This window comes from Cebus imitator, unplaced genomic scaffold (assembly GCF_001604975.1).
Source record: "Cebus imitator isolate Cc_AM_T3 unplaced genomic scaffold, Cebus_imitator-1.0 Scaffold476, whole genome shotgun sequence".
NCBI lineage: Eukaryota > Metazoa > Chordata > Mammalia > Primates > Cebidae > Cebus > Cebus imitator.
Window position 1 is genome coordinate 107,950 of NW_016107791.1, and position 15,651 is coordinate 123,600.

Consider the following 15,651-nt stretch of genomic DNA (forward strand, 5'->3'; position numbering starts at 1 on the left):
CCACCACCATGCAAGGCTAATTTTTGTATTTTTAATAGAAACGGGGTTTCACCATATTGGCCAGACTGGTCTTGAACTCCTGACCTCAAATGATCTGCCCGCCTCGGCCTCCCAAAGTCCTGGGATTACGAGTGTGAGCCACCACACCCAGCCTAAATTACTTATATAATGTTAATTTCTTTTTTTGTGAGGCAGAGTCTCACTTTGTCACCCAGGCTGGAGTGCAGTGGCACAATCTTGGCTCACTGTAACCTCTGCTCTTGGGTTCAAATGATCCTCCTGCCTCAGCCTCCCAAGTAGCTGGGATTACAGGCACCTGCCACCACACCTGAGTAATTTTTGTATTTTTGTTAGAGATGGAGTTTCATCATGTTGGCCAGGGTGGTCTTGAGCTCCCAACTTCAAGTAATCCACCTACCTCGGCTTCCTAAAGTTCTGGGATTACAGGCATGAGCCACCACGCCAGACCTTATAACGTTAATTTCTATGTCTCCCAATCTAAATATAAGCTCCATGAGGACAGATTTTTTTGTCTGTTTTGTTCTCTGTTTACCCAGCATCTAGAACAGTGCCTGCACACTGACACTCAGTACATATTTGTTTATTCGGTCCTACGTGCAGAGTCATATAGTTTGATTTTCTATAATATGTCTTGGAATATTAACAAGGTAGTGCACAGAAGTCTACTTCACTCTTTCAAATGATTGTCTAAGAGTCCACATTGTGGATATTCCATAGATTGTTGAAATGTTTCCCTCTCGATGGATATTTAATGGTTTCTGTGTTGTCACTATTTTAATATATGCTGTCACAGATATCCTCAAATATGCCTCTTTATGCGTATGTGTGAATAATTATGAAAGAAAGGCCCCTAGAAGTCAAACAGTCACTATAAGCCCTTGTCTTTTTGTGGTTGAATTATACAAGAAGGAAATTCCATAAGGGCCCTTTTCCTTGTTGTTTGCTTTAAAGTTGAGCCATGTTAACGGACTGCTTTACCTTCCTTTTCATTGACATTTAATTTTGTGTGGCTTGCATGGTGAGCTTGGGGTGCCAGCTCCCTGTTAGCTGTTGGGTCTTGTCTGAGAGGTGTCATTTATGCCACTATAGTACTGCTACTTCTGTAGAGTTAGAATAACTGGAAGGCATGGCATCCTGGTTTGTGTAAGGTGTCGTGGTGAACCTGGAGATAAAACGTTACTTTAGTTCTCTAGAAACTTGCATTGTACTTGGTCACTGAACATATTAACACATGAAATAATCGGCAAGAATTTAGGCAATGAGTCAGAAATAAGTGTGAGCAATTTATAGGCAAGAGAGGGCCTGGAAAGGAGCGTGGGGAGAAAGAATGCCACAGAAATGCTTTGGTTGACTCAGAATCCTTTGCAGTTGCATCCACAATGCCTGGGGACCATCAGAATGTCCCCTGCACACGCGGCAGATTGACGATTCAGTCTGAGCTTTCGTCTGAGGAATGCTGGGTAGCAGACAAGCGGCTGATCATGGTCCCCAGAAAACTCTGAGTCACAGTTCTGGTGTGATCAGGACTTCCAAATCTCTTTCTGGCAATGACATGTGGCCCAGCGTGACCCCAGGGGCCATCCCTCTTACCTCCTTTCTCCTCTTCTGCCTGGGACTTTGCGGTCATTCGCTCCTCTGCCAACTTCCATTGCACAAGCACACAATTTCCCATTTGCAAATATTTGCTCTCTGTCTGTGAGCATGGCATGACTGGAACCTGTTATGAAATCAAATCATTGCCCTGGCTCACCCTCAAGGGCCAAATTACCCTGACATAAAGAAATTCCTGCAGCATACATAGGCCTGCGCCCCTCCTCTGTCGCTGTTCCCAGAAGGTTGTCTGCTTGCTCTGGAGGAATTCCCACGAGCCTGACCTGGCTTGTGCTTCAATCACAGCTGTAAAAAGGGTGGAAACATGGAAACCAAGTCTCTCTCAAGGACGGTAGGATGTGTAATAAATAGAAGGTGAAAGTCAGAGTGCCGAAACCCCAGTGTGTCCCAAGACAACATGGCTGCTGCTACACCACCCAGCACACAGTAGGTCCTCAACGAATGTGTGGTGAATATTGGGTAATAGCAGAAGAGTGCTTCTGTTTTTTGTAAGAGCCCCTGGCAAAGCAGCTCTATTTCTTCCTGGCACAGCTTCATCCAAATGAAACCAGTGAAAATGAGCACTGAGAGGCATTCTGGAAAGAGAAGCCTTAAAGGGCAGCCTAGGGCTGGGAGTGGATTGGCAGCCGGGGCTCACAGCCTTTGGCCTTGGTGCTCCCCACTAGTGTTGCGGGGGGGCGGGGAGGGTGGGGGAGTGGGTGGCTCATTTGGCCACATTAATGCGAATGCATCTCAGGTTTCTTTTGGTTCCAGCTGGGACGTGCACTGTTCTTTGCTGGTCTGTGGCCTCCCAGTGGCACCTGCGGCCTCCAGGAGCCTGTCATGCTCCCATTGTGGCTGCCGGAAGTAACTGGAGCTCTCCTTCCTCACCAGCTTTGCTCTGACATTTCCAAACTTTTCAAAGCACTTTCCAAGTCACCATCTCACATCATGCATGCTGACTGAGGTGCAATTGAGATTTCTTTTTACATATTAAGATGACTACATAGCTCAGGGGGAATAGCAGCGTTTCTAAAAATAAAAGGCAAAGTCCCCAAAACCAAAACCAAGGCAGCCCCCTGGCACCAAGCAGCCTGAAAGTGCCCCGGCCCAGAAGCTAACCAAAACCAAAACCGAAAACCCATTATCTCCTTTGCCAACCTACCAGCCCAAGTTGTTTTGTCAGGACAGACGGGTCTGGCATTTCAACACCAGAGGGCGCTGGTGGTCAAGTTATGTAGACAACTTGGTTGCCCTTGTCAAGAATTCTCAATTTGGCTCCTTTTTTCTTCTCCTTTCTGTCACCTCACAAAGAGGCAGAAGACAGCTCTCATGGGTTTGGTGGGCGGGGCAGGCGAAGTGAATGAGCATCAAAGGGCAGCTGATGCAATGGGGTGGGGGAGTGGGGACAGAATCCTGGGCACAGTGCTATTGCTGGAGTCTCTGATGAGCCTGCTGATCAGTTATTAGTGATAACTCCGTTAGTCAAGTGGGTGCCATGGCCAGGCTGCGGTGGAGGTTTCTTGTTTGTTTTTGTTCTGAGAAAGTCACCCTGCCACCACCTCACACCACCCCCACCGTTAGCTCAGTGGGCATCTTGGGTGCAGTAGCTTGGTTGAACTCTCGAGGCTGAGTTGCGGGGGCTCTCTCCAGACGGGACCAGGTTATGTTGAGTGTTCTGGAGGTCTGGCTGCTCATCCTGCCTGGCTTCATTCCAGGAACAGTTTTGGCTTTTAAACATTTTTTAGTAGACTTCATTTTTAGGGTAGTTTTAGGTTCACAACAAAATTGGTCAAAGGTATCAAGAGTTTCCACATACCTTCTGCCTCCACACGTGCACTGCCTCCCTCACCATCAGCATTCTGCACCAGAGTGGTGTATTTGTTAATGGTCAATGAACCTTCATGGATACACCATCTTCAAAGTCCATAGTTTACATTAGGACTTGGTGGTGTTCAGTACATGGTTTTGGACAAATGTATAATGACATGAATCTGCCGTTACAGTATCTTACAGAATAGTTTTACTGCCCTAAAAATCCTCTATGCTCTGCCTCTTCATCCCTCCCTCTCTCCTAACCTCTGGTAAACACAAATCTTTTTTTTTCTTTTTCTTTTTTTTTTTTTTTTTTTTTTTTTTTTTTTTTTTTTTTTTTTTTTTTTTTTTTTTTTTTAAGCCAGCTTGGTGATTCCTTTTTTTATGAGATGGAGTCTCACTCTCATTGCCCAGGCTGGAGTGCAATGGCGGGATCTTGGCTCACTGCAACCTCTGCCTCCGAAGTTCAAGCGATTCTCCTGCCTCAGCCTCCTGAGTAGCTGGGATTACAGGCATGTTCCACCACTCCTGGCTAATTTTTGTATTTTTAGTAGAGACAGGGTTTCACCATGTTGGCCAGGCTGGTCTTGAACTCCTGACTTCAAGTTTTCCACCCTGCCTTGGCCTCCCAAAGTGCTGGGATTACAGGCATGAGCCACTGTGCCTGGCCTGAATCACTAAGTTCTAAGGTAATTTGTTGCATGGGGATAGTAATCGGAACATGAGTATATCCATCCATCAAGCATTCACTGAATGAACATCTTTTGCCAAGTATTGAGTTTCCAAATATAAATACAACACAGTCCCTTGCCCTTAAAAGAAAACACTAGCTGGGAAAGAAGATACAGAAGCAAATCTAAGCCTAAAATGTGATAAATGTTGTAAAAGAGGAAAGCACAGAAGGCAAAGTACCAATCGAGGCTGCTGAGAATGACTGGCTTGAGAGCCACGTGGTGGTTCATGAGGGAAGTGAGAGGCGAGGCTGGGGAAATAGAGGAGGAAAGTGAGGGTCTTCATGTTGGGGGAACGAGTTCAGAATTTATCTCATAGGCCAGGGGCTGGCAAACTATAGCCTGTGGGCCACATTTGGCCTGCCATCTATTTCTGTAAAGCTTTACTGGAACACAGCCAAGTTCATTCATTCATTCATGTTTTGTTTGTGGGTGGTTTCACACTATGGCAGTGGTGTTGATTTGTTGAGGCAGAGACCACATGGCCTGCGAAGCCAAAGATATTTACTACCTAGGTCTTTACAGCAAGAGCCTGCTGACCCCTGCTGTAGCAATGGCAGCTGTAAGGGCTTTGGGCAGGACAGTGGCAGCACTGCACCTGTACCCTGCCAGTGCGTGGTGCTAGGAGGTGCGAAGCAAGGCCTTTAGATTGCTTAGAAGGCTGCTGCCATTTGCTAGGTGAGGAGGCCCTCATCTCTTTCTTGTCAAAACCCCCTTTGAGAATCTGAACAGTCCTTTGGATCCTCCCTAAANGATTACAGGCATGCGCCACCACACCTGGCTAATTTTGTATTTTTAGTAGAGACAGCGTTTCTCCATGTTGGCCAGGCTGGTCTAGAACTTCAGACCTCAGGTCATCCGCCTGCCTCGGCCTCCCAAAAGGCTGGGATTACAGGCGTGAGCCACCACTAATCTTTTTACCACTTCCATAGTTTTACCTTCTCCAGAATATCCTATAGTTGGAATCATATAGGGGGTAGCCTTTCCAGATAGACATATTTCACTTAGCAATATGCATTTAATGTTCCGCTATGTATTTTCACAGTTGATAAGCTCACTTCTTTTTAAGGCTGGATAATATTTCAGTGTCTGGATATACCATAGTTTATCCGCTCACTTACTGAAGGACACTTTGCTTTCAGATTTTGGCAATTATGAATACAACTGCTATAAACATCCATATGCAGGTTTGTTATATGAACATAAGTTTTCATCTCATTTGGGTGAATATCAGTAGTGTAATTACTGGATCTTATGGGAACAGTATATGTAGTTTTGAAAGAAACTGCCACACTGTCTCCCAAAGTGGCTAGACCACTATGCGTTCCTACCAGCAATGAATAAAAAGTTTCTGTTGCTTCGTATCCTGAATAGCGTTGGGTTTTATCAGTGTTTTGTATTTTGGCCACTTTAATAGGTGTGTAGTGGTATCTCATTGTTGTTTTAATTTGCAATTTCCTAATGACATATGATGTGGAGCATCTTCTCATATGCTTATTTGCCATCTGAATATCTTCTTTGGTGAGGTGTATGCTCAAGTCTTTTGCCCACTGGGTTATTGATTTTGCTGTTGTTGAGTTTTAAGAGTTTGTTGCCTATTTTGGATAATAATCCTTTATCATATATGTCTTTTGTAAATATTTTCTCCCAGCCTGTTACTTGTCATCTCATTCTATTGACAGTGCCGTGGTTTGATTGGTTGGTTTGTTTTCGTTTGGGGGGGTGGGGGACAGAGCAAAAGTTTTTTATTTTAATGAAGTTCAGCTTATCAGCTATTTCTTTCATGGATCATGTCCATGTATCATGATGTTGCATCAAGAAAGTTATCTCTGTAGCCAAGGTTACCTATATTTTCTTCTATATTATCTTCGAGGAGTTTCATAGTTTTGCCTTTTACATTTAGGTCTACAGTCCATTTTGGATTCATTTTTGTGAAGGTTGTAAGGTCTGTGTCTAGATTCACTATTTTGCATGTCTAGTTTTTCTAGCAACATTTGTTGAAAACTGCCTTTGCTCCGCTTTATTGCCTTTGCTCTTTTATCAAAGATCAGTTGGCTATATTTGTTTGGGTCTGTTCTGGCTCTCTATTCTGTTCCGTTAATCTATTTGTCTGTTCCATTGATCTTTTGCCAATTCCACGTTGGCTTGATTACTTTAGCTTTATAGTAAGTCTTGAAATTGGGTAGTGTCAGTCTTCTGACATTGTTCTTTTTTTTTCAATATTGTGTTAGCTATTCTGGGTCTTTTGCCTCTCCATATAAACTTCAGAATGAGTTTGTCGATATCCATAAGTAGCTTGCTGGGGTTTTGATTGAGGTTGCATTGAATACATAGATCAAGTTTGGAAAGACACCTTGACAAATACTGAGTCTTTCTATCCATGAATATAGACTATCTCTACATGTATTTAGTTCTTTATTTCTTTCACAAGGGTTTTATACGTCTACTCGTATAGATCTTGTACATATTTTGTTAGATTTATATGCAAGCATTTCATTTGGGGGAATGATAACATATATGGTTTTGTTTTTAATTTTAAATTCCCTTTGTTCATTGCTGGTGTATTAGAAAACAATTGACTTTTGTATATTAACTTTGTATTCTTCAATCTTGCTATAATAATTATTAGTTTCAGAAGTCTTCTGTTGATTCTTTTGGATTTTCTACACTGACAATCATATCATCTACAAACAAAGATAGTTTTATTTCTTCCTTTCTAATCAGTATACTTTGTATTTCCTTTTCTTGTCTTACTGCATTAGTCAGAACTTCCAGTATAGTGTTGAAAAGGAGTGGTGAGAGGGAACTTCCTTTTTGTGTTCTTGTAGGGTTTTTGTTGATGTTCTTTACTAAGTTGAGACAATTCCCTTTTATTCCTTGGTTGCTGAGATATTTCATCATAAATAGGTTTTGGATTTGTCAAATGTTCTGTCTACATCTATTGTTAGAATTATGTGATTATTTTTTTTTAGTCTATTGATACATTGATTACATTAGTTGATTTTCAAATGTTGAACCAACCTTGCTTGCCTGATATAAATCCCGCTTGGTCATGATGTATGATTCTCTTTATAAATTGTTGGATTGAATTTGCTGATTGTTGTTGAAGATTTTTGCATTCATGTTCATAAGAGCTATTGGTTCATAGTTTTTAAAATAATATCTTGCTTTGGTATTACAGTAATGGTGGCCTCATAAAATGAGTTAGGATATAGTCCCTTTGTTTCTTTCGTCTAGAAGAGATTATAGAGAATTGATATAATTTCTGGCTTAAGTGTTTGGTAGAATTCACCATTTGGGCCTAGTACTTTCTGATTTGGAAGGTTATTAATGATTGATTCTATTGCTTTACAAATAGACCTATTTGTATTGCCTATTTCTTCTTGTGTGAGTTTTGGCAGATTGTGTATTTTAAGGAATTAGTCTTATTTTGTGGAGGTTATCACATTTGTGGGCATAATATTCTTTATAATACTCCTTTATTATTCTTTTAATGCCCATGGGATTTGTAGTGATGTCCTCTCTTTTATTTCTGATATTGATAATTTGTGTCTTCTCTCTCTCTCACTAGCACTACTAGAGGCTTATTGAGTCTGTTGATCTTTTCAAAGAAACAGCTTTTTGTTGTTGATTTTTCTCTGTTGATTTTCTGCTTTTAATTCAATTGATTTTTGTTCCAATTCTTATTTCTTTTCCTCCTGCTTACTTTGGATTTAAGGAAGCTTACTTCTGTCTCCTTTTTCTAGTTTCCTAAGATAGAAGTTTAGATTATTGATTTTTAGATATGTTTCCTAATATATGCATTCAGTGCTGTAAACTTGCATTGAAGCACTGCTTTTGCTGTATCCCACTAATTTTGATAAGTTGTATTTTATTTTATTTCATTTTATTTTATTTTATTTATTTATTTATTGGGGATGGAGTCTCACTCTGTCACCCAGGCTGGAGTGCAGTAGTGTGATCTCGGCTCACTACAACCTCTGCCTCCTGAGTTCAAGTGATTCTCCTGCCTCAGCCTCCCAAATAGCTGGGATTACAGGCATACTCCACCACCCTGGCTAATTTTTGTATTTTTAGGAGAGATGAGGTTTTGCCATATTGGCCACGCTAGTCTTGAACTCCTGACCTCAAGTAATCTGCCCGCTTTGGCCTCCCAAAGCTCTGGGATTACAGGCATGAGCCATCGTGCCTGGTTGATAAATTGTATTTTAATCAACTCAAAATATTAAAAAATTTCTCTTGAGATTTCTTTTCTCACTCATATGCTATTTAGCAGTATGTTTAATCTCCAAGTATTTTGGAATTTTTGAGCTGTCTTTCTGTTGTTGATTTCTAGGTTAATTCTATTGTGGTCTGAAAGCTGACGTTGTATGATTTCCATTCCTTTAAATTTGTTAAGGTGTGTTTTATGGCCCAGAAATGTGGTCTTTCTTGGTGATTGCTTCATGTGAGCTTGAAAAGAATATGTATTCTTCTGTCACTAAATGAAGTTGTTGATCGATGTTAGTTATATTCAGTTGATTGCTGTTGCTGTTGATTCAACTATATTCTTAACTGATTTTCTGCCTGCTGGATCTGTTTATTTTTGAATAAAGGAGTGTTGAAGTCTCCAACTGTAAAAGCAACAGCATCTGTTTATCCTTGTAGTTCCATCAGTTTTTGCCTCACTTCTTTTGATGCTCTGTTTTTAGGTACATGCATGTTAAAAATTATATCTTTTTTGAGAATTGACCTTTTTATCCCTGATAACTTTCTTTGTTCTGAAGTCTTCTGTGTCTGAAATTAGTTTAGCTATTTCTGCTTTTTTGGGATTAGTGTTAGCATGGTATATCTTGCTCTATGTCTTTACTTTTAATCTGTATGTGTCTTTAAAGTGGGTTTCTTATGAACAACATATAGTTAGTTGAGTCTTGTTTTTATGATCCACTCTGGCAATCTATCTTTTAATTGGCATATTTAAACCATTGACATTTGAAGTCAATGATTATTGATATAGCGGGGTTAATATCTACCATACTTGGCACTGTTTTCTATTTATTGCCCTTATTCTTTGTTTCTGTGTTAGTCTTCCACTCATTTTCTGCCTTTTGTGGTTTTAATTGAGCATTTAATATGATCCTATTCTGTTTCTCTCCTTTCTTACCATATCATTTATGCTTTTTTTTTTTTTTTTCATTTTTTAGTGGTTGCTGTAGAGTTCGCAATATGCATTTACAACTAATCTAAATCCACTTTCAAATAATATTGTGCTGTTTCATGACAGTACAAGTACCTTATAACAAAATTATCCTAATTCCTCCCTGCCATCCCTGTTGCATTACTGTCATTTATTTCACTCATACATAAGCATACCTAGCATATGTGTAAACACTATAATCACACATAATCGGCATGTTGTTAATACTATGATTTAGAACAAATTGTTAACTGTTAGATTAAGAATAAAAACAAAAGTTTTTATTTTACCTTCACTTATTTCTTCACCTTTCTTTACCTGCTCTCTTTCTTATGTAGATCCAAGCTTCTGAGCTGTTATCACTTTTCTCCGAAGAACTACTTTTAACATTTTTTGCAAAACAGATCAGTGCCAATAAATTCTTTCAATGTTTGTTTGTCTGAGGAAGTTTTAATTTCTCCTTCACTTTTGAAGGATAATATTGCAGGGTAGAGAATTCTAGGTTGGTGGGGTTTTTATCTCAACATTTTGAATTTGACTTTATTCTTGCTAGCATGGCTTCTGAGGAGAGGTTGGATACGATTCTTATTTTTTCTCCTTTATACGTAAGATTCTTTTGTCCTTTGACTTCTTTAAGCATTTTTTAAATCATTGATTTTCTGTAGTTTAGAAATGATATGCCTATGTATAGTTTTTGTTTGTTTGTTTGTTTTTGGCATTTATCCTGCGTGGTGTTCTCCAAACTTCCTGGAGCTGTGGTTTGTTTTGGCGTCTGACGTTAATTTTGGGAAGTTCTCCATCCTCATTGCGTCAAATGTTAATATTTTTTCTGTTCCTTTCTCTATCTTCTCATAGTGGTAGCCTCTTTATGCATATGTTACACCTTTTGTAGTTATCACATCATCCTTGGATATTTTTTCCAGTCTTTGTTCTCTTTATTTTTTCATTTTTGACTGCTATGGATATGTCCTGAAGCTCGGAGATTGTTTCTTCAGCCATGTCTAGTCTACTAATAAGCCCATCAGAAGCATTCTTCATTTCTGTTACTGTTTTTGATCTCTGGCATTTCTTCTTGATTCTTTCTTGGAATTTCCATCTCTCTGTTTCTGTTGCCTATTTGTTCTTACATGCTGTGTACATTATCCATTAGAACTCTTTGCATATTAATCATAGTTGTTTTAAATTCCCAGTCCGATAATTCCAGCATCCCTGCTACATCTGAGTCTAGTTCTGATGCCTTTCTTGCTACTTCAAACTGTGTTGTTGTTTATGCCTTTTAGGATGCTTACAATTTTTTTCTTGCCAGATATTATGTACTGGGTAAAAGGAACTGCCAGTAAATAGGCTGTTAGCAATGTGAGTCAGGTGTGGAGGAGGGCAAGTATTCCATAGACCTGTGATTAGGTCTTTTCATGAGTGTGTGCCTTTGAGCTGTGACCCTCACAAGTGCTGTTCAGTCCTCCCTTGGCCTTAGGTAGGACAGGATGGCTAATGTGGGCTGGAGTTGGGGATTTCCTTGCCCCCAAATCAATCAGGGCCTGATCAAACCTCAATAGTTTAAGCTCTGATAACATAGTTTCTCCTAAGGGAAGGCCTCATTAAGAAGAGCAGAGTGTTCTGGCCTGTTTTTTGAAAAAATGGTTCTCTCCTCGCGTTCCTTACCCCCAACCACGACACTGGAATCATGAGATTTTCTTTATATTTACTAGGAGAATCTAGTTGATCTCCTGAAGAGCACAACTCTCCAATGAAGGCACCAAAGTCTATCAACTCAATGACTGGGTCCTCCTTAGAGTTTTTGACTCTTGGACTTGTCTGGCTCTGAGCCCCCCAATTTGTCAATTACAATTACAGTTTTTCTACCCCGGCATTGTTCCTACAGAGATTTCTGCTTCGATAAACTGTGATTCTCTGTATTCACCTAGCTGGCTGGCTAATTTTGGGAGCAGCAGTTTCAGTTTGCCCTAGGACCTCACTTCACTTGGTGGATCTTGGAAGAGCTGTTAATTTTGCAGTTTGTTCAGCGTTTTGCTTGTTAGAATGGAGGGCTGCTGACTTCTAAGCTTTTCACGTGCCAGGTTGGAAATGAGCAGGTTGCTTTCACGTTTGATCTCCTACACCAAGGACTGCTAAGGGAAGAGGGAAAAACAAATTCATTGAATTCAGACTGTAGATCTGAAAGGGGCCTTAGAAGTCCAACCACTGGTCATTCTTCTAGTAATGTTCTAACATTTTAATAAAGTAATGGAGTAGACTGTATTCACGTGACCTATTTGGGTCCAGAATTCAAATTAGCTTTTTTCAGAGAAAGGAATTAAGTTCTTCTAGAGTCAGTGTCCATTCCCTGGAAGGAAATGTAAATGTGACATTTACTTACTTACCTATTTTAATATACATAGAAAGAAGGAAGCAACTAGAAACAGTGGTTATCTCTGCAAGGTGGTTGAGTGGATGATTTTGTTCTGTATGATGGAAGAATTATATATATATATTTTTTTTTCCTATATTTTCTAAATTCTATCTCAAATGAACATGAAATAGTTCATGAATATGTAATACAATCTCAAAGAAAAGAAGTAACGTCGTAGGCCATGAATATTTATCTGTCTTTCCTCCATGTCTCCTCACAGTCTGCAAAATGAATGTTCACCGTCGATGTGAGACCAACGTGGCTCCCAACTGTGGAGTGGATGCCAGAGGAATCGCCAAAGTGCTGGCCGACCTGGGCGTCACCCCAGACAAAATCACCAACAGCGGCCAGAGGAGGAAAAAGGTAGCTGGCTGTTTGGTGGTGTTTCTGGAGGCCTGCTCAGGCTAGCGTCTCTGTGCTGGCTTCCAGAGAGTGCTCTGGAGCGAGGCAGTAAGATTCCTGGGTTTGAGGTATTTTACTCAAAACCGCGAGTGCTTAAAGAAAAAACCAAAGAGAGAGGCCAGGCAGGTAACATTAACGTCTTCTTCAGCCGAAAACAAAGCAAGCCTCGGGTTATGTCTGCCAGAGAAACATAAGCGTGGAGCTGAGGAATTTGAAATTCCTTCTAGAAAATGCTTAAAAACTCTATACAAGGAAATGGACTTATCTGCTTCCAGAACTGGCATGAAAGCAATGTCAGTGTCTGAACTTCACCCTTGGTATCATTATAATGAAGATAAATGGATGAAGAACTGGAACCACATTCTTTTCTAGGGAGGAAGCCAAGATGATTTGTGATAGTACCAGCACTGAGCTGCCCGGGGAATATTGTTAATGTCTTGCAACATAAAACATCTGGGCTTTTCTTTGGAGACCAAAACTGTCTCTATCTCTGTGACATTCTAAATATCAGTAAGAAGAGATCCATTTGCCAAAATGTTATTTTGGTAAGTCAGGGCCCACAGATGTAAACAGAGGGAAAGGCATCCGTAGCATTTCGTTTGTAGGCTCTTCTTTAGCCCTGGCTTCTAGCCTAGAAAATTTAATAGGTCTTTGAAAAGTAAGTTATGAGAAAATTAGAACCATGTTCACAGGGCAGGAAATCCTGGTGAAGGGTGCAGTGGCAAACATCCTCAAGCCCCCTGCTAGAAAAGCGAGCCTGACTCTAGGTACCTCTGCAATCTTGACGCCTAAATAGTCTCCCTAAATTTTGCCCTGACATGCCTTCTAAAGGCATTGCCTACATTTCCTGGCTATATTCTCCTGTTAGAAGCTACCCGTGGCTCTTTCATGTTGCTTTCCTTCTATAGGAAAGGTTGGAATATTTTTATTTTCTTAAACTTCTCCTTCTACTCTGTGTTCTCAATAAGCAAAGCTGTTTTGCAAGTTTGTGGAAAAAAATTCTCTTCTCCCTGGTTGAGATGACTGGGATTTTGTGCTTTGGGTGGCTCTTCTCAGCTTTGTAAATCCCAGTGGTGGAAACAGGACCTCAGTCACTGACCTAGGGCACTGGAATGACAAGTAGAATATTGGTACCCAAGCATGCTAGGGCCCTGCCGAAGAGGTGAGTTGAGCAAACGCTCTGTGATGACAGTGTTTTGCAGACACATTTGTATAAGCTCCAGAGAGAGCCCTTTTCAGGGGATATGGTTTTCTTTTTTTTTTTTGAGACGGAGTTTCGCTCTTGTTACCCAGGCTGGAGTGCAATGTTGCGATCTCGGCTCACTGCAACCTCTGCCTCCTGGGTTCAGGCAATTCTCCTGCCTCAACCTCCTGAGTAGCTGGGATTACAGGCACGCGCCACCATGCCCAGCTAATGTTTTGTATTTTTAGTAGAGAGGGATTTCACCATGTTGACCAGGATGGCCTTGATCTCTTGACCTTGTGATCCACCCGCCTTGGTCTCCCAAAGTACTGGGATTACAGGCTTGAGCCACCGCACCCAGCATAAGGGGATATGGTTTTCATTCTTGTCTAGCAGTAAATTAAGACAGGTTCTTTGTCATGAAGCATTTAAAAGAAAACTCAGTCCCCGCTCTCTTTGCCCTGTATTTACATGGGGTGTCCTGCCAGCTCTGTACATTGTCTGCCTGTCTTGGATTTGGAAGAACCAAGAGGTAAGAAGCCAACATGAGAAATTCAAGAAGAGGCAGGGCAGCAGGCTGAGGGTCTGTAGTCCTGCCATTTGTATTGCTGGGATGCTTCTGATGCAAAAATTGGAAAAAGCCAAGTTGTAACTCAAGTCACTATGAAAAGATGGCAGAGAAGTGCCCTTGGTCTGAAGCTCAAAGGCTTCTTTGCAGGAACATCAGACTTTCTGGTGCTTTGGTAGCCCTCATGTTGCCCCTTGCAAGTAGTCCCTCATCCAGAAAGGATGTGTGTGCACAGCAGATTGGTCAAGAGTAAGTGCAAAAAGGGAGCAAAAGTGTTTGTGATCTTTCAGTCCAAACCACTGGCGTTAATGGAGACTCAAAGTGGATATACCAGCATCTATGCCAAGGAACAAGTCTCGCTAAGTGTTCTATTAAAATTTGCCAACAAATACCAATACATCTGAAAATAGTTATTGAGCATCTCTTTTGTGTCTTACTTTGTGTAAGTCGCTAGGGGCAATAAAAGTGCCAGGCAGAGTCTTACCTTCAAAGAACTTATAGTCTACTTGAGTAGAGAACCCCTCACAATATACACATGAAGATACTAACCATGGAAAACTGAATAAGATAATAAGTAAGTGCCAAACAGGTGTCAGAGACAAGTGTCACATTGCTTTGCATGAGATAACTTGCATTGCTTGGATGGGTGGAGGGGGGCTTTATGGAAGACGTGGGGTTGAGCTTTGCTCAGAAAGGTCAGTTGTATTTGGAGAGAATAAATAGTGAACAAACTGAAGTCTCTTGTTTTCTTCCCTTTAATTGGCAAATGAAACCTTGAGTCTGTGCTTTCAGAATATCAGTTCAGCAAGTGCCACTGGGTACCAGGAACTCTTTTTTTTTTTAGCAGTTTTTAATGAAAGTTGTATGTAAGATTTATTCCTGAATCCTCTCAATTGTTTTTTCCTTGTATTTGCCCTTCTCCTTTCCTTCTTGGTGAGATGTGGGTCTCCGTTCAAGGATCTTGCGGTCTTTGTCCAGCTTTAGCCTGGTGTTAACCACCCTGCTGGAGTAGATGCCCACGTGGACAGTTGTGCCATTAGCCTTTTCCTGCTGTGCCCGTTCAGTGTAGGTGACATATTTCTTCCTGTAAATCTGGACTACTTTTTCAATTTGCTGACCTTTATAGTGTCCTTGCACAACCCAAACTACTTCATCCTTTTGGATGGGCTTGGATCAAACACTGTACCTCTGTCTCAGCTCTTTGGAATGAGGGGAAGACATCATCTTCCTGTGAATGTGGGAAGATGCATTGAAATGCCTTTTGTGGTTCTTGCTTTGGTCAGAAGTCACAAAGGGACTGAACTTCATTTTGGCTACTTTGGTGATGGCTGCAGAAGGGAAGAGGTCTACTGAGTTCCCACTGCTCTGGGAACTGTCACAGCTCTTGTATGCCATCTTGATGCTTTTGATGTCAGGAAACTCTCAACCCTCCCTTCTGATGCCTCTGTCCCTGCTTTCTCTCCTCTCTAGCTCATTGCTGGTGCCGAGTCCCCGCAGCCTGCTTCTGGAAGCTCACCAAATGAGGAAGATCGATCCAAGTCAGCACCCACCTCCCCTTGTGACCAGGGTGAGACCCTCAGATTTGCTTCCTGACCTCCGAGCTCTGCCATTGGATGGACCAAGGAGCTCTGAGGCCTCTTTAAGAGTGAGCTTGTTAGCTGAAATAGCTAGCAGCCCTGGTGGATTTTCACACACCCTTTCCCTGTTGATTTAATAGTTCTTTTGTTCTACAAGACCTTCTTGAGGGCTAGACAC

At 41.2% G+C, this 15,651-nt stretch overlaps 1 protein-coding gene across 2 annotated transcripts in view; it reads left to right on the plus strand.

Annotated features, from left to right (window-relative positions):
* PRKCE (protein kinase C epsilon) overlaps positions 1–15,651 on the plus strand; it is a 300,957-nt gene that overhangs the window by 103,861 nt on the left and 181,445 nt on the right. For both annotated transcript variants that reach the window (XM_017512713.2, XM_017512711.2), the window contains exons 6-7: positions 11,964–12,106; positions 15,367–15,463. In XM_017512713.2, coding sequence (XP_017368202.1) covers positions 11,964–12,106; positions 15,367–15,463 — 240 coding nt within the window. The remainder of the gene's footprint in view (positions 1–11,963; positions 12,107–15,366; positions 15,464–15,651) is intronic.